This window comes from Hemibagrus wyckioides, linkage group LG24, assembly GCF_019097595.1.
Source record: "Hemibagrus wyckioides isolate EC202008001 linkage group LG24, SWU_Hwy_1.0, whole genome shotgun sequence".
In the NCBI taxonomy this organism is placed as follows: domain Eukaryota; kingdom Metazoa; phylum Chordata; class Actinopteri; order Siluriformes; family Bagridae; genus Hemibagrus; species Hemibagrus wyckioides.
The window spans coordinates 13,411,425-13,431,124 of record NC_080733.1 but is presented as its reverse complement, the minus strand read 5'-3'; the positions used below and the strand labels follow the sequence as shown (position 1 = coordinate 13,431,124).

The following is a 19,700-nucleotide window of genomic DNA, read 5'->3' as shown; positions in this document are numbered from 1 at the left end:
AGCCACTGTAAACTATAATTATATAAATAATTAATATATATATATATATATATATATATATATATATATATATATATATATATATATATATATATATATATATATATATATATATATATAAAGGCTATAAAATGACTGCCATGGACTGGAAATTTTTTTTTTTGCACAACTAGTAAGTTGGAACTTACCAATTTGCAGCAGTACAGGCGTCACCAGGGCTGTCTCCATTGCGTAGCAGAACTCTCGTCCAAACATGATGGCTCCATTCATAACCCACTGGCGCAAGGGGATGCTGTCTATAGAACCCTCGCTTGCAGACTCCTCCTGACTCTCCTGGTCCCGTCCGCTGGCTCCACCTGCAGCGTTAGCCCTGTCCCCTCCTCCACCTCTGTCTGAACCTCTGCTGGCCACCTTGGCAGGGACCACCACGACCTCCTGCACCTGCATAGCATCTGCATCAGTGTTCTGGGGCGCCATCGTTGTCGGCATGCAATCGGCAATGGAAGGACACCTCACTCTTTACTGACGCGTGAAACCAAAATAAAGCCAAATCAATTCAAAAGGTGAATGGTGCACATTAAAATCCAAGCAGCTCCTTTTGGTGATCGAAGTACACTGTTGAGAAGACTCAGACACTCACTGGGTAGAATACATTCCGTTTTGGTTCCTCAAGGACGTGCCGTGAAGCTCTTAGCAGAACTTTTTCAGGTTGTTTTGGTAAGCACCCGTGAGGGAGATATGGCTTTGTCATGAGGTCACTCCCTTTGGTGTGAGCAAATGTATGTATGTATGTATGTATGTATGTATGTGACAGTAGGAATGAGGCGTGTGTGCGTGTGTGTGTGTGTGTGTGTGTGTGAGAATGGCTAAGTGTATATGTGTGGTGTGTGTAAATGGTGCGTGTGTGTTTACTGTCTATTGGAAACAGTAAAAATCCATATCATTTGCCATTCAGTTAATACTAGTTTCATGATTTCGGTGAAGGAGGTGTTGAAGAGAGAGGGCAGGCAGTGGGCTGCAGGGCAGGACACACAGCAGGGAGCTCGCCGGTGAATCCCCATCGAGTGGCTTATCAATCTGTTTCACACACACACACACACACACACACACACAGAGACAGAGAGAAAGAAGTTGAGATGTTAATGCTCTGTGACTCTCAAACACTCAAAGTTATTTAGCGAGAGAGAGAGAGAGAGAGAGAGAAGCTAACATTTTTATGCTTTGTAGTTTTTATAATTTGCATTTCCTCATCATTTGAAATTCACATCAAACCAACTATCCACATACTGATGTTGCATCACGTGGATTCAAATTCCTGATGTCCTGATAAAGTAAACAGTGCAACTCTTAAACATTTCCTGATCAAATCGAACCTTCTTTCACACCAGCCAAAGTCCCTTTTATTGGGCTCAGAACAATCAGAGGCATTAGCTGGTCTGGATGGATTGTGCACAGTCAAGGCTTTGTGCTAAAGTAAAAACACGCAGTGGTACGATTCCGGCCAATAAATACTCGACACGTGAAAGCATGCGCACATTAACACTCATTAAACCTCTTAACATACTTGAAAACCAGGTGAACCAAATCCACACCAATATGATGTATCTCTCCAGGGACATGCAAACTTTGGCCAGGTTTCTCACATGCACTCTGTGAATAAAGGGGCTTTATAAGACTACATTTGGCAGAGTGCATCATAGGAAAAGTCTACACCAAGTAAAGGACTCCAGTGTGACTGAGCTACTTTTTAGATCACAGCACTGTTGATGAATTTTCTACAACAGCAGCTTTGATGATTATTCCGGCTACGACATATATTAATGTGCTCGATCTAATACACTGTTATTTCTATTGTAAAAACTTGAGGCTTGTGTAGTGGAGTCGGTATAATCCTACAGATAATTCAGGACAATTTACTCTTCATAGTCTGATGGCTGATTGAATGGTGACTTCAGAGTTGATTCTTGTGAAACAATGTTCCAATTACAAACTCCTAAAACAAAAAGTGGAACTGTCAGTTTGTGTATCCTCAACACCTGAAACACGACTCATTTCTCACTCAGGGGTGCTTTTTCCATTCTCAGCTATCTTGTGACAATAACACCTCTCAATCACTCTCTAGCACATCAGCTACCTGAGCAGAATGAGACTGAGCTTCACCTCCCAGTGGTGATGCAACCAATCTAGCAATATAAATTGTTTTTGACTCGGGGACCCACTGGGGAGCCCAGGTATCCACCTTCAGCTCCTGTAACCAACATCGAACATCCCACTGGGTTTCCTTTTATTACACAGAATTTGGTAGGCACTTTGCTAATAGCGAGACATTTCTCAGATGACGTTACTCAAAAGAAACTATATGACCCAAGCAAAATGACATACATGAAAATATTGTCAGTTATAACAGAAACAACAGGCAGGGATATTATTCCATCAAATCATCGCAGGACTCCAAAATCAAGATGTGAAATTTATAATCCATGTTGACGTGTTAAATAAAATGTAGCCCTATTCGGAGTGGATTTGTTTTTCTCATTGATGTCTGCGATTATATTCTTATAATCCGCATTAATAATACACTCACAGTTCAACAGCAATGAAATACCCAGAGTAGGAGTGAGTCTCTAGCAAGTTCTATTGTCTACAAACCTGGATGTTTGTCATATGGTCATATGATAACACTTCACTCACAACATTAGTGTCCAAGCAGTAAAAAGACATTGGACTAGAGGAGACACTGTCTGTTATTTCAGTTTGAAAACAAACAAGATATTAAAATGTAATGAAACAATAATCACAAGGTGTATAAGAAAGAGAAAGATGGAGGAATAAAAACATCCTGACAATAATAAGTAGCACCTGTAAAACAGGAATTTACTCCAGGACCTCATACAACTGTAATCCTATCCAAATGGTGCTTATGTTAAACATATTTGTGAAGTAATTCCTGAGAAATCAATAGTGTTAAATGTTAATTCTATGGTGCTCTATTCAATATATGCATGGATGTTGAACTTTCATCAATAAATGCAGTGTGAACAGAATCCTAACCAAGAATTGTATGGGTTGGAAGGCATCAGGTTTAAGTGTTTGGTTCACTAAGGTTCTAATACTGACAACCCCATTAATGTCTCTTTTTTTCCCAAGGGCAAACTGAAGGATAAAAAGGGGACAAGAGAAATGTATTGAGTGTATATTGAAGTGGTGGTGGTGGTGTGGACACTGTCACAGATCCATCAATAGGAGAGACAGCTTGACAAATGCAGGCAGGCTTCAGGGCATTGCATTAGTATGGAAGACGCTACCTCGACTCCTTCAATCTATAATTTACAGTCGGAGCAGGGAGTATGAGTCTCTGGTATGGATTGCAGCTTCCTTCTGAATCTCAACAGAGAGCATTTTTTTTTCCACTGCAAACAGAGCTCACACATTTAAAGGGCATATCAGCCATTTGCATCCACAATAGTAATAGCAAAGAAAAAAAAAAGATTAGATTTTTCTCTGTGGGAGGTTACAGGGTTGCTGTGAGGTTGTCTGTGTAGACTATACACTTTCAAAATAGTCAGAGCAGGACATAATGTGATGATTTCAATTGCAAGATAAGCTAAGTGGGTGGCGGTTTCCATCAACCGATCAAAGCATTCATCGCGCCCAGTTCCTGTCTCTGTGCTCCAGCAAAGTGCATCTACAGAAGGCAGCGTTTCATGATGATGGGACTCAGTTTCCTCGTAAATGCATTAGAAAGCCACTAAAGACGGTTGTGGTATTGCTTTAAATTGTCATTCTAGACAATTATTGAGGAGTTTGATTGGAACTGGACTGAGGTCTGCAATGCAAACACATTCAGGAAAAAGGGGTACTTTCTAACCTTGATTACTTTACTTTTTAGTAACAAGTTGGAAATTCTGAATGCATTAAACCTGAAAGACAATAGTTAGGAGAAAACACCCTAGTGTTAGGGTTGGACATCAGGTGGACAAAGTGCACACAAACATGCTGCAACAATGAGATCTGATTCGTACCCCACTGACCCCCAGCACAAGGTGAAATAGTACTCCAGATCTGATGCAGGTCAAGTACAATCTTTGTGTCTACTCTCTCACACTTAGCCTTGTTAATCATTCAAGATGAGATGAGCTGAAGGAATCTTAATCCAGTAACAAGAACGCTATTGCCAAGGACACTGTGACTAGAACATGATGTCTTCCAAATGTCTGCAGTGTTAGAGTTGTGACAACATGAGATGAAATGAGAAGCCAATAATGAGTAATCTTGCACTAAGTGCATTCAGGAAACATCATTGCTCTACGTTACTGATGGGAAAAAAAAGATGTTTATCAATTGAAGGTCTCTGGTAATGCAGTCTGGAATCTGAGCTTACACATGAGGGTTCTAGTCAAGCTGATTTCCATATGACACGAGCCATTAGGGTTCAAACGTCTTGAATAAGTGAATAGAGATGGAAGTTATCCGGAATATTCCAGACACTATTACGGACATATCATTCTGCAAAACCAGAAACCTCAAGGGAAATGCTTCACACTTATCCCAAATATGCAGACACCCCATCATGTCCCATTTTATCAGAACTACTTCATGTCCATGGGCTTGGAGTTTTATATCCTCCAGTGACATCTCATCATAGCACAAGGAGAGATGGCATCAAAATCGATTTTGCTTAGCTGTGTCAAGATGGCAGGCATGTTAAACACACCAGGCCCAGTTGTGACATGAGAGCTTTAGACACTTGAAGAGAGAGAGAGAAAGAGAGAGAGAGAGAGAGAGAGAGAGCGAGAGAGAGAGGGAGAGAGATAGAGAGAGAGAGAGAAAGAGAGAGAGAGAGAGAGAAAGATTATTAGTCCTGTATGGCAGGGAAATAAAGGGTGTCACAGGTTAACATGCTGCTTTGGTACAATATACAATAACACACTTAGGTTTCATATACTCCCATGCAGATGGTTCTGCATGTCCTACAAAAAACAAGCATGACCTAGCAACAAGAACCCTAATAAAACCAATATCTGGTTTGCTTTTTTAACTGCAACCCTTACAATCAGAAGACCTGACCTGAACAGTAAACAGATTAAATAAAACCATGCATGTTGTATGTCTCTATACAGCTTGCAAATTAGTGTGCATAGGTAACATTTCATCATTGTGTCAGGTAAGCATTAAGCTTAATTGGTTAGCGCTTGCCCGTGCTTGGTCGCATAGTAATTAGTGCTTATGTGGACATGTGGGCATGCACACACACACACACACACACACACACAGCAAAATAAAATACCTACATTGCAGTGCCAGCTGACTGCGGTAGAGCAATCAGGTTTAAATTGCTATCAGTAGGCCAGAAGAGTCTGAGCTGCCAGGGTGGGAAACAATCACCATCTCTAGCTCAGGACTAAACACACACACACACACACACACTCCAAAAGATACTATACAGAGTAAGCTTAAGGGTCTGTGCCAATTACCTAAAGGTTGTATGGTCAAATCCCATGAGTTAACAGGATTGAGTGAAGAGCTAGAGTTATCAGTGAACAGGGAGCTGCCTCAGCTGTTTAAACTGATTACACCATGCTCTGTGCTGTTTTATGTACAAGATTGGACGTTTGCAATCATGGTGCTGTCATTAGGGCAGTCATCTAGACTCCCTGTTGGAAGGCTGCAATTGATTCAAATCCTGGTATCACTAAACTCAATCCTTAAAAAAGATCTGTATTCATCTGCTCATCTAAACCGGAGCTACTCTGGATAAAAGTGGCAATACAGACAGTCTAACAAGATAGCAGGCGATAATTTTGAGGTTATAATCCATCCATCCATCCATCCATCCATCGTAACTAATTACATCCCCAAGCTCCCACTGTAAAAACAGGGGCTTAAACAACATTGCATAAATATTTACCCCCTTGAACTAGTTTCAAAAAGACTTCTTTGGGTTTACATGTCATAAATCTGCTCAAAATAACTCATATTCAAAGGGGGGGAAAATTCAATATAGTTTGCCAAAATGATTTATAAATAAATGATGTGTTTTTATAACTGTTCATTCCCGGTGCTGTAAAACCTCTGAGATAGTTCTGGTGCCACCAGATGACTTCAGCTGTTAGATAATTAGATGAATGGAGTCCTACTGTGTGCAATTAAAGTATCAAAGGATCTCACTATAAATACACCTGCTTCCATACCTAAACAAACACGATCATTAAGACCATACAGCCACCAAAATAAAGTTCTGGAAAAGTGTCAGTCAAGATTTGGATAATGTAGGGGGGAAAAAATTCATTCCATTTCTAAATGGAAAATGTGGAAAGGTTCAAGGAAGGTGGATATTTATGCAAAGCCACACATATGGTCTAAAAAGCCAAGCACAATAATTATTCATGCTACATTCTTTTAATATCACTAAGGGCCAATAAACATCTGAAGTCTTAAAATTTACAAGATGAGTCATGATTCTTATTCGAGGTCATCCACCCACATTGTCTATGTATTTCTCCACCAGCTGCACACAATTCAGGAAAGGGTCTCGGCTGTTATGTCAGGAAAAAGTGCGGCCCAGGCACACTGCTGTCTCAGCCTTCTCTCCTGTGTCATTCAAAGGGCAGGCAGAGTCTAATAATAGATCCTGTCATTGAGGGGCTTTTGGTAAGCTGAGAAACAGAGAGAGAGAGGGCGAGAGACTGACACTTAGAGCTTCTTACAAAACATTAAACAGTGAGATTGAAGCATACAGTAAAAAAAACAAACAACTATGAAATAGGTACAAGTGTTTTTGACTCTTGTGCTCTTTCTAAAAGCTATTTAGTAATATTTAAAAATATTAGTCCTCATGAAAAGACAGGGGCCAGAAAAAGGGCACTATGGAGTGAAATGAAGATCAATATGGAATACAGCACAATGCACTTGCTCATAAAAGGCAGCAATTCCAAGAAATGGCTGGAGCAAGTGCTAAATTTATTTGGTGCTATTTCATGTCTAAAAATAGCACAGCGAGACTTCCTACAGACCTTTAGGATACTGGCACTGACATTTCCATTTTGATTTTGATACTTTATGACTTGTAAGCTAGAATGAAAATACAGCCTGGATAATGAAACTGCATTTCCTAAAATGCATGGATAGCTATCATATAATTATGCTTTAATGGAGTCAGAAAAGATTGCTGAAATGACATGTATCTTATACACATTTGCACACTCCAGTAAATCATCTGAAAGTTCATTATTAAAACCAGCATGACAGAAAGCTTGTAAAATGATTTTTCCATTATATGGGCATTGACAAATTAAAAGCAGATTTGAAAAATTTATTTCAGGCCAAATGCATTTTAATTTTCATAGCTTTCCACCTGTTATTCGGCTCTTTAATGCAGGGCTAAAGCAAGTTAAGCCTTAGTAGTATCCTGCCAGGCAGACCAAGCATGTGCTTCAGCATTAGAGGGGTTTATAAATCCTTTTGTTGTGCAGGGAAACTTGTTGTTTTTTTGTTTTTTTTTAAAATGTTAGCTACTTCACCAAAACCCTTATATTTATTCATTCACTCAAGAACCTCAAGGAAATCAATGTAAATAAGAAGGGCTCCATTGAAACTCCACACAGACGGTAACCTAAGCTCAAAATCGAACTGGAGACACTGGAACCGTGAGACGACAATGTTGTTTGCTGCTCCCTGTACCACCAGACTATTTGATATGACTTATACATTGCAGGGGTGCAAAATAACAACACAAATCAAAAAAATAAATAAATAAAACTGTATCCCAAGGGCTGCTATATCACAGAGGTATTCTGTCAGTCACTGTGTTTCGCCATTTTCTCTAAAGATGATGTGGCCCAACCCTAATGGGCTGAGAAGTGAAAAGCAAAAAACATTCAGCTCAGAAACCCAGCACAATACTGAGAATATTTAATGGCAGACGACAGAAGATACTTTCTGCTTCTGAACTCACAATATAAGCCACTCTGTCAAGGCAGAGTAAAGAAAAGAGCAGTAGCAGTGGGTCGAGATGTCCCATTCTTTTGTGTTTATCTCTGTCAGAAGGTGCAAGCCAGCTTACTGTGCTAAAATAAGCCCATCACTCATGGAACGACCGTCCTAATTCCACCAAGAGCCGCCCTTTCTTTTTCCAGTCTCATGTCAGCACCATCCAATTTTCTTTTAGCTGGAGTGCTACAGCATTCATCAATGAAGCAGGTATAGCTCAAAGCTTTGATCCTGAATGTTTGCACCACAAAGGTGCAAAAAATGCTTTGCACCAAAGCCGACATCAGAGCTGTGATGCTGTTTATCTTTATCTATCCATTCATCTGTATGAACCTTCAATAAGTTATCAAAGACAAAAACTGATATGATTATTGCTACTGACAAATGGCTATTAATATTCTCTCTATTTTCAGGATGCCGACTGGTCAGACGATGGAATATTACTGGACTCATGATAAGTGACTGACAGATTCAACCTTGTCAGCTTTCAGCAGTCGATGGCAGAAGGCCTGCTGAACACCAGTCACACGAGAAGTCATGCGTTGGGGTAGTTGAAGCAGAGGAGGTGTTGATGGTGGCTGGAGCCCAGTGTGGGAGACCGGGTGTTTGGTTACACACAAATCCAGACTTGTAAATGTGGAACCTGAACGTCACTCCATGCTGGGGGGACAATCGTCCACAAGGCGATCCGCACGTCGGGTCACTCAAATCCAGCATGCATTATGGCTGACCCTGCGCTCTGACCCCAACCCTCCAAGGATGGGATATGTGAAGAAAGAATTTCACTGTAAAGTAATGCATGTATGACAAATAAAGGCTACTTAACTTGTGTGTTTGTTTGGATTATACACTCACATGCATACATATACACATATTAACCCCAATTAATAATTTATTTGACTATAAACCAAATTTATATAACAAAAAAGCATTTTGAAGCCTTATGTGTCCTTGATTCCCCTTTTTTTGGTGCCTGTTAGGAATTAGGTTAAAATGGCTTTGTTTAATTTCCAGGTCACAGGGAGAAGGAAATAGGATTAATTAGAATTAGAAAAGTTATTAAAAAATTGAAAAAGAAATTTGTTATTACTCCAAAAAATCAAGGAAGAAGGACTGAGGCTTTATGATGGTTTTTACTCATATACATGTGCATGTGCAATGAAGCTGTAATTAAGATTAATTTAGTGTGCATGTTTAATTACTGCTCTGCATGGGCAGATCTATTATACAGTTAATACAGCTAATGTGAAGTCAATTAAGTTGCTTTAAAATGATGCTTGTGTTGACTGAGGGCATCTCATTCAGTATAAACTTTAAACATGTCCTGTTTTAATTTGCTTTCCTCGAAACCTTTCCTCAGTTGCTCGGAAAGAAGAGCTACAATGAGGATGTACCATTTAAGAAATGACAACACTGAATGTCTTGTTTCATTATTAAATCATCTTTGTCCTCTTCTATTCCTCCTAAGGACGTGCAAACTTTTCCACTTAGCTCTAGGTTTGGTGAAAGTGTTGCCACTGTAGAAAATACACTTAAGAAGCAGTGTCACTTTTTAGTCTTACCAGGAGAAACAATAATAAACCAGCAGGCCAAGCCAAACCATGAACAGGTGTGAAAACATGGCAGCTGGATTCATCAGCTATAACTCTTCCTGACAGCGCTGAATTCCAGCTGCAGCTGTGAAACAAGGTGCTCACACTGCATGTGACCTTAAAAAAAAATCACAGAGGAAAAAAAAAAATTGTAGTGCTGCCAGGAAAGCACTGCTGTATGCAAAATATGCTGGTAGGATATTTGGCTTGAGGTCTGCATAAGCCTTGCTTCTAAGAAATCCCTCTGATTAGCATTTTCAAGCATGCTCACAGAGAGAAAGCCTACTACTTCTCCAGGTACAGACTCACACTGCTTTATACAACACCTCTCTCATTGCTCCACCAAGAGCATGTGAAGCTTACTGGAAAATTCCAGTGTTTGTGAGGGAGTGCAATTGAGCAAGTCTGTGGTAGAGCTGGCCACTTCTCATACAGACACTCCCACTGACCTGATAAAGTTCTACCTTATCAGCTCGAGGCTTTCCCATCGTCCTCGTTACCTCTTTAGCTCATGCCCTAGCTACAGGAGACAAAAGGGTATTCTGGAGTCCCTCACACACAGGAGCGCTTTTTGTCTCATACACACCCTCCAACCTCCAATAGTATGCATACAGTTGTGGGAGTTTTGCACAGGAAGGGAAAAAGAAAGTCTCCATGTACACTTTCTGTGCACAAAGCGTCCTTTATGAGTCTTGGCTATGTGCATGAAGAACACAGGCTGTTAACCATTTCCATCTCTGCCAACAAAACTCTCAGAGCATTTGGTTTGCTAGAGATTTTTTTTAAATGAGAAAAAAAACAACAACAAGTGATTTACACAGGACCTGATGCAAAAACGTTCACATGATAATTTGCTGCATCCTGGCTTGTACTGTTCCGAGTAGAGAGAGAGAGAGAGAGAGAGAGAGAGAGAGAAGAAAGCTAAAGTTTTCTAATCTTTCAATTCGATCTGTAAATACAATACTGACCAGATGTTTCAATCCATTATACAGGTTTACAAGTCAGACTTCTTAAAAAAAAAAGCAGACTTTTCATGTGTTATTCTCAAAATGTGCTCTATGAATCATATCCAGGGGGTATACGATTTAAAAAAATTTGCTACCGAGCTGAAAATCTCAATTATCTCACTATTATCATTGATATTATATTAGTTCACGTAATAATTAGCCTCTCTGACTGGTTCCTTGAATACACCAGGCTTAATCCAAACGACAAGAACTGAAACACAAGCAAGTCTTTATAAATAATGTCAGCTTGGGCCTAATGTGTTTCTTAAAGGAAAGCCCAGGATTGAAAAAGCTCAAAGGCTATAATAAATAGACAAAATATAACTGTACCACAGGAGGCTAGTAGTGCCTATAAAGCTAAGCTGCTAGCTAGCTAGCTCAGTTTCACTGAAGGAGGCATTAGCAGCTAGCTAGACATATAAATGAACAAAAAACAAGCACAACTATTCCAACATATTGCCATAAAAATGCAGTGAGTCATTTCTACATTTAATATATTGCTGCATTTTAAAGCAAATATTGGTGAGGCCATGATTCCTGTGTAATCTTGAAGCAATCAGCTGTGTACTGAAATAAAACTATACTGAAGGAGTGTTAAATTTACGTACAGTTCAGTACAGATTTCTTGTTGTCCTTTAATGCTTTAAAGATTAAACTATTGTCTATGGAAAAGCTGATTGTCAAATTTGAATAAGCAACTGACATAAGCCTACATAAACACTGATAAAGGCTTATTTTAATATGCATCAGCATACATAATTGATAGGTCAATGCGGATGCTGAGATAACACCTGAGTCAAATCTACACCCAAATGACGTACTATACACTTACACTACTCACTGTTCCCATCATTCCATACGTCATTTTATCAGTGGAATATGTGCATCATCCTGGTACATGAAGCTTGAAAGCGTACTTCTTCTATTCAGAAATTATTCAAACTATTTATACTACAAAATGGTGTAGAATAGTGCATACATTTGCAATTTGTGTCTTGACTGAGTTATGGCTGAGTTTTTCAGTTCAGATTTATGTTTCTAATAACTTTCAGGGGTTTCCTCTGGGTGCTCCGGTTTCCTCCCACAGTCCAAAGACATGCTTCTAGGCTGATTGGAGTCTCTAAATTGCCCGTAGTATGTGAGTGCGTGAGCGAATGAGTGTGTGTGTGCCCTGTGATGGGTTGGCACTCCGTCCAGGGTGTATCCTGCCTTGATGACCAATGACGCCTGAAATAAGCACACAAATAACTTTTGGGGGTTTTTAGGGTTCCCTTTATAAAATCTTGATTAAAAGGCCAGAGAAAATAGAGGTAACCCTAAAACCAAAGTCAATGCTCAATTCTGATTGATCGGAAGGTGTTGATTAATTTTCTATTGCAATAGTGACCACTGCAGTTCAAATGACAGGTTTATACTAATGCACTCATACATTACATTACTGTTTACTCTATATAAACTGATAAAAAATATAAGGTGATGGTTGATATGTTGAAGTTTTCTGTTATATTTTAACTGATAACAGAAACTAATGTGTTTCATGGATGTTCCACTACAATAAATACAAGTACAAACAGATCAAATGTATGATGTGTAAAAAAAATTGGATTTACTGACCCTTTGCTATCGTTTAATAGAAATAAAACATGCGATTACTGAAAAATAATCAACTTCAGTGTGGAAACAGTAACTCCAACAAGACAGTGGGATGAAAGTGAAAGTGATCATTTTCTTTTAACAGCATGCTCTATTGGGTTTTATTCCTCAACTATAACAATGCCACAACACTGTAATAACTAATCAATGTATAATTTATGTGAACCTAAATTAGCAGTGGATTAACTTTAATGCTTGACATGTCACATCATCATGTGACATACTACAAGTAGACCAAGCTACACAGTCAGCTGCTGTGATGATCTAAACTAAAGTGTCATAACACACTTATACCAACAAAACTCAATCATCTGACTCAGAGAGCCGTTCCTGTAAGCCTTTGCCACTGTTTATGTAGGATTACATACTTTCAGGAAAAGCTTACGAAGGTGTCATGTAGCCTTTACTATGGCTTCTAAAGAAGAAAAGCTGAGCATGGATGTAGAAACATATAACCAGTGAGTTTGTAGGCTAGAAAAATCTAATTCTAAATTCTAAAAATCTAATAAATGTATATGTATATATAATACATCAGACAGTCTATACATAACAGCTTAACCTGAACGCCCCAGAAAAGAAAGTGAAATTAAATCCCACTGCATTATTTATGACACAAATTCTGAGAAGAGATGTAAGTAAGTGAGAGGCTGGGTGAGTAAGCGGTTTGGGGGAAACCCATTAAAGCTAACTCCAGATTGACATCAAGCAGCAGAAAGCATCTGGCCAGACTTGGCAACATGCAGCGTGAATGAAAGAGTCATCCATATTTCATTTTTTAATCAACTTTGAATGTCAAACAGGGCCTCATGCATGCATGCATGAGATGGATGGCAGGGCAGGCAGGTGCTCATCAATGTCCTGTCAGAGCGTGTGGAAAATCCTCCGGTCTAACAACATAATGATATAATGAAAAACTAAAATAAGTGTTAGTTTCTCCTAATCTTTCATACATTTTACAATCTTTCATTCCTACTGAAAACAATACATTTAGTTATACAATAACTCCATGAAATAATAAACTATACTAACAAACAAGTCAGCATCAAGCTAGTGATGTCATCAAGCTTGGAACAGATGGAAAACACCCAAACCTTTACAGAGTAAACACTCGCCAGAACATGACAAGCTCTAGGACGTTAGCTAGCCGCATATCACTCGTGATAAATGTCACTCTTAGACCTTTGCCCATTTTTCACCAGGTGAACAAGATGAGGACGAAATTATGCATACGTCACTTTTTCAGCATTAAACCCTTATGACAATTCACATAAACACAACATTGTGAAAAAATAAAAACACCCTGATTTCTCACTCAACGGAAAGGGAGCAAAAAACAAAACAAAACAAAAAAAGTGTAAGATGATAAGCTGCATTTAGCACTGATAAGACAGTAATTTGAGAACACTTGCTAGAGCAGGTTTGTTTCAATCCGTGAAATAAAACCACAGGGAAACAATGGGCTTGTGCTGACAGAAAATGGGGGCGGGGAGATAAGCTGCAACAACCGTTCCTTTCCCATCAGAACACCTCAGTGAACTCCCACGCACCTCACCCAGCATCGGAATACAATACAGGTCATCTGAGGGTGATGTGCTAAAAAAGCAGCTCAAAGCACCATCTCTAAGATGCATGCCTTAATACTTAATCTGGAGGCTATGCGTTCTGCTCATTACGATCAAAAGAGCATGTGCAGTCAACCCAACTCTGATCCTACTCGATATTTGGCAAGCGAATACTTGCATGCTCATGTATAGCAAAATATAGAAGCTGTCTGAAACCTTATCATCCAAACTGGGAACATGTTTGTAGGCAACAGTGAGACTTCACTAGGCGCATGCTATAGCTGTTGTATCCTGTAACATTAAGCCAAAGCATTTTAGTGCTTCAAAGGTTTGTGATTTTAATGACTAATCTTAATTAGAGAATAAAACAGAAAGATGCATGCTGTTATTGGAAAAGAATTGACAATGAAGTGTTGTAAAGTGGCCCAACAGGAAGCAGAGATTCTGTTACCACCCTGAAGCTGATTATTTGCCAATAACCTTAATGTTTGGGGAACAAGGTTTTAATTCCAGTATAATAAAAGAAACAAAGACATCCGTTTATATTTACGTTTAATGTTACGTGGAATGTCCATGAAAGACGTTTGTTCCTCATATTACTTATGAGCAATTGTTTCTTACCATCCCTTTTTAGTTAATAAGTTAATATATAAAAAATGTGTGTTTGTGTGTGTTTGCTTTTCTCATAAGTAATCTATCTAAAAGTGTCTATATTTTTTTTTTCAGAATGCTGTCTTTGTATGATTACTTAAACAGGTATCTGTCTGTCTGTCAATCTAGCCATCCATCTATCCATCCATCCATCCGTCCATCTAGCCATCCATCCGTCCGTCCGTCCATCTAGCCATCCATCCATCCATCCATCCCTCTGTCCATCCATCCATCCGTCCGTCCATCTAGCCATCCATCCATCCATCTGTCTGTCTGTCTGTCCATCTAGCCATCCATCTATCCATCCGTCCATCCCTCTAGCCATCTGTCTGTCCATCCATCCATCCATCCGTCTATCTAGTCAGCCACCTATACATCAATCCATCCATCTGTCCATCCATCTATCCATCCATCCGTCTATCCGTCTAGCTAGCCATCCATCCATCTATCCGTCCATCTGTCTATCTAGCCATCCATCCATCCGTCTACCCATCCATCTGTCCATCTAGCCATCCATTCGTCCATCCGTTTATCTAGCCAGCCATCCATCCATCCATCTATCTAGCCATCCATCTATCCATCCATTTGTCCATCCGTCTATCCCTCCATCTAGCCATCCATGCTTCCGTCCATCTAGCCATCCATCCATCCATCTCTCTCTCTCTTTTTTTTTTTTTACATCTCTTAGGGGCTGTAACTGTCCATAAAATAATATTACTATCTAGTCCTTATTGTCCTCTGAAGAAAGGCGATGGTATTGTGTTTATTAATTTTAAAAAATCCCCCAAGTCGTTTTGTATTAAACAGATGACTAAATTCAAAAACATACCCACCACAAGAAAATGAAATTGAACTATGATCTTTGTACTAGTAATGAAAACCATACTGATTGCAAAACAATCAAATCTCCTGAAACATCTTCCAGTTTTACTAAACAGACTGATCAGTGTCTCGGAAAGCAAAAGACCCTGACCTGAAGATGACCAGATGACCAGAGAAGTGTAATTGTGAGATTTGTGGTAAAAAAGAGTCTCTCTACATGTCCAAAATACAGTGTTTATTTATGTGTTCATTGCTTTAAATTAAACGAGTTTCAATTTTAAATAATAAGCAAAATAAATTCTCACAATCATACAAGAATATAAATGCTTATTATAGTTTAGTGCTTCTTCTTACTGCTATTCTTCTTATTAATATTAAACAAACAAACAAAACTAAATGAACAAACGAATAAATAAATGCAGCACTTGGTTTCTGGGTACAGTTTTCAAACCAAGAATTTTAGTTAGTCACCTCAAGCTTTTCTTTTCCTCCAGATTTAATTTTAACAAGGTTAAATTATACATGCTTCTATTCACATGGGGAAATATTTCTGTCTGGTGTAATTACGGATTACAGTTGCATGTTTATGATCACACACACACGTGATTACTGAATGCGATCCTCATACAGGGAAATCCAATTGCAGCTTTTGAAGATGAACTAATTCTTAAATAAACCTGCTCAGCTCATCAGTAATAAATAGACACTCACCAAAATGTGACTCATTCTAGACAGAATGACATTTTACAGTGCCTGTATAAATCAATATCAATCAATAACGGTGTAAAAAAAAAACACGAATATCAATGTTATAATAGTTTTCATCACAAAATAAAAACTGTGTTACAGGTCGTTAACCCCAAGACAAAGCATTAATACAGAAGTAGAAAATGAGTCCAGACGTCTGGAGTTTTGGTTCTGTTTTTACCTCATCTCTCTCAGCAGTCATGTGTATAGCTCAGCTGAGTCAGCTAGTAAGCAATCGATAACAATGAGGGAAAACTAATGTAAGCATATTAACTAAATAATGTAGTCATTGCACTCAGCATATAATATATAATATATAATATATAATATGTAAATTCTTCCCCATATAATGTCCTTCTACATTGGTTGAAATGACAATGAAAGCTTGACTATATTCATTTAAACCTTTGGTATACTTTATTGCAGAGCCCAAGTTGCCAGATTGAGCTCTTCTTTTTAAGTCCTTTATATATCCTTAATATATAGATATAGATATGTTACAGGTTTAGTGCATTTTGCTGAGGTTTGTCAGCCAAAGTCAAAGAAAGTTATACAGTTTTACATAAGTGCTGGAGGATTTAAGAGGATCTATTTACAATCTGGCAACCTTGCCTGAGATCACAAATATATAATCACAAATATATATATATATATATATATATATATATATATATATATATATATATATATATCTATATATATATATATATATATATATATATACACCTATTAAACCTATCCATCATGTCTCTCAGCAGTCATGTGAACAACTCAGCTGTATTATCTAGTATTGAGCAATCGAAAGCAATGAGAGAAAAATGAGAACTAATGTCTTCTTTGTTCCCATCAGTATACACCTCTTAAGAAACAATTTCGCATTAGAAAATTAGAAAACATCAATTAAAAAGCATTCATATGCTTTCTCTACTTATTGCCATGTGTGTTTGTGTGTGGGTGCAGTACATAAACTATTCACAACCTCGAATATATCCCAGCGGCCAAACTATTGCTTGGATGACTCACCAAAAGGCCTTGAAAGCTTCATAAATCTCCTGTGCCTGCATGCAGCAGCTCTTTTACAGACGTGGCTCTGCACTGTTGTCAGCCGTGCGCCAGCTAAGCAGCAGTTTTGGCACCTGGGAAGGTCAAACAAAATGACGGCAGTCAACATGTAGCTCTGGAAAGCATAGCAAACAGGGCAATACACAAGACCACAGGCATCCTAGGAACTTGGGAGCTAAAACAGCACAGGACAATGCACTCTGCCCTTTCTGCTTTACATCACACTCTCCTATATAGGGCTTATTTGCATGTGATTTCAATGCAGCACAGACGAAACCAGCGAATGATGAACTCAGCGTATTTCTCTCACATGACTCAGTAGTGAGAAGACTATCAGCACCAAGCACTTCTGCTTTAATGGAACTCATCAGCACTCAGTCTGCTTTCAGGTTTATTGCCTTCTGATGATATATACAGTGGAAATGCAAAAAGTACGGGTCATATTTTCCCCACATGCAATATGATACTAACATATGATATCAGCGCTCTGAATGTTGCTCAGCACCTGATACTAATCTGAGAGTAAAGCATGACTGTCAGGATTCCCTATTTGCAATACTTTTCTTTCAGGTAGAAACGAGGTGGAAATCTGAACCAAGCTACAATAGGGAAAAAGTATAAAATCACTAGTGTATGGTTGAGTCAGAACATGGCAGTGCATCAGAGTGTGACATATTAGATTAGTAGATTAGATTAGATTAGATCAAAAACCATTTCTCTCAATCGTGGTAGAAGACGGCATTTATTTAGGAAACATACACGGTTTGAAACACTGGCTAATGGTTACCTTTGTTATGGTCTAAGGAAAGCATGATAAGGGAGCTTCAAATTGTTATAATGTTATTGCCATAATATTTGGCATGGATGCTCATCACACTGCCTGGTGCTATCTACTTTTATTTTTTTTTAACAATGTTTTTCTATTTTAAAATGCTTTATTACTATAGATTAGATAAGTTTTAGTATCCATACAAACCAAATATTAGTGGAAAAGAATTGACAAATGCACTACAGCAGTGAAGGGTACAATTTGTACTGTGAAATGTCAGTTTGTACAATGATGCCCCTCCACATTCATTTGAACCTGCACTATACATACACCAAACATCTGCGGAGCCAAGGTTGCCAGATCTCTTTATAGAGCCTTTAAATATACTTAATGTACGGATCTAAATGCGATTTTGATACACGTTTAGTATTGCATGAGAATTTGTACAGTGCGGCATCTGGTCAGAAAAGTTCTAGTTACACGACAGGTTCTACAGAATAGCCGCGGATTAGGAGTCGGGGTTTCTTTGAAATCTGGCAACCTGCTGCTGCGTGCCAGAGGTCGGGAAAAATAATCACAAATACAACTCTATGAAAACGTTGGCATGATAAATAAATACATCTCTGTGTATAATGCATGCGATTGGCAAATCCATCTAGCAGGCGTTACCAAACAAAATGTAAATAAACAAATAAAAATAATAAACAAGTAAAAAGCTCTAATCCTAATTATAATAAAATGACAAGCAATGAAAGCGGAATGAATATAGACTATTAGTGCTATAATTACATTTTAAAGTATTTAACATAATTTTAGTCAATGGAGCACGGATGCCAGCATTAGAGGTGTGTGTGTGTGTGTGTGTGGCTGATGCGGTCCCATCGGAAAACTACTGCAGAAATGCTAGGCATAAATGACAGACACGGCATCTGGCAGCAGGATTAACCAAGCAAAATGCTTTAGACTATCAGACTATATAAAACTACACAGATGCGTTACAATGAAGCATTTTGATGAGTTGTAACGTTAACGCGTTACTGTTGCTGTAACACATTAACGCGGCTGTGATCTCTGGGTACCTCGATGACTCAGTGAAGCAGTAACATCTACAACTTCACTCAAATCATCACATGCTACTACGATATGCTCCGATACATCGATATGATCAATAAAACGAGGATGACAAATATTTATATTACCGCTCAGACAGTGTCGACAGCGTCGAGCCAGGGGGAAGGACAGGAGAGCGACCCGAGATGATGATGATCCGTATAATAAACCCACAAATAAAAATACTCACCCAGAGAAACCCGTGTACACAAATCCCCTGTGAGTGTGCCACTCCTACAGTACGCGTCTTTAAAAAATAAAACAGTCTCTGGATGTGCGGAATTTTTTGTTATGGTGCACTGGCCGGATCCTCTAAGACGTCTTGCAGTTAAAGCCACTTTAAATACGCCTTTGAAGGGAATATCAGTCGGAAATAAACGTACCGCTTCCGCTGACGCAGCTAAACAGTTTTGCATAAGGGGCGGGGTTTAAGCTTAAAGGTGTAGACAGGCTGTCTAAATGGGTTTTGCATTTACTGCTTTATAATTTACGTTTATTTATTGGTTTATTTATTCATTTTATTTTTATTTATTTATTTATTTATTCTAATAAGATATGCACCCATGCACTTCATGTAGTCTCCTGTGCTGTTTTAGGTAGCAGCCATGGTCCTGGAAGAACCTTATTTCCCTTCAAGGTGAACTGTACCAGCAGTATATGTTTAAAATGACAATAAAGTCTCTAGACGTGACTTGACTTGATATGCCATCCAATAAGCACCTTCTACACTAGTGGT

At 38.7% G+C, this 19,700-nt stretch overlaps 1 protein-coding gene across 2 annotated transcripts in view; it reads right to left on the bottom strand.

Annotated features, from left to right (window-relative positions):
- LOC131345151 (solute carrier family 45 member 4) overlaps nucleotides 1-19,331 on the bottom strand; it is a 41,856-nt gene extending 22,525 nt beyond the window's left edge. Inside the window, exons 1-4 of one of the 2 annotated variants that reach the window (XM_058377901.1) lie at nucleotides 19,155-19,331; nucleotides 17,047-17,159; nucleotides 641-1,077; nucleotides 189-522 (exon numbers count right to left, since the gene is read on the bottom strand). In XM_058377901.1, coding sequence (XP_058233884.1) covers nucleotides 189-489 — 301 coding nt within the window. In that variant the 5' untranslated portion in view covers nucleotides 490-522; nucleotides 641-1,077; nucleotides 17,047-17,159; nucleotides 19,155-19,331. Of the gene's footprint in view, nucleotides 1-188; nucleotides 1,078-17,046; nucleotides 17,160-19,053 lie in introns of both variants that reach the window. The other variant, XM_058377900.1, reaches the window with a different exon arrangement.
- Between the last annotated feature and the right edge of the window lie 369 nt (nucleotides 19,332-19,700).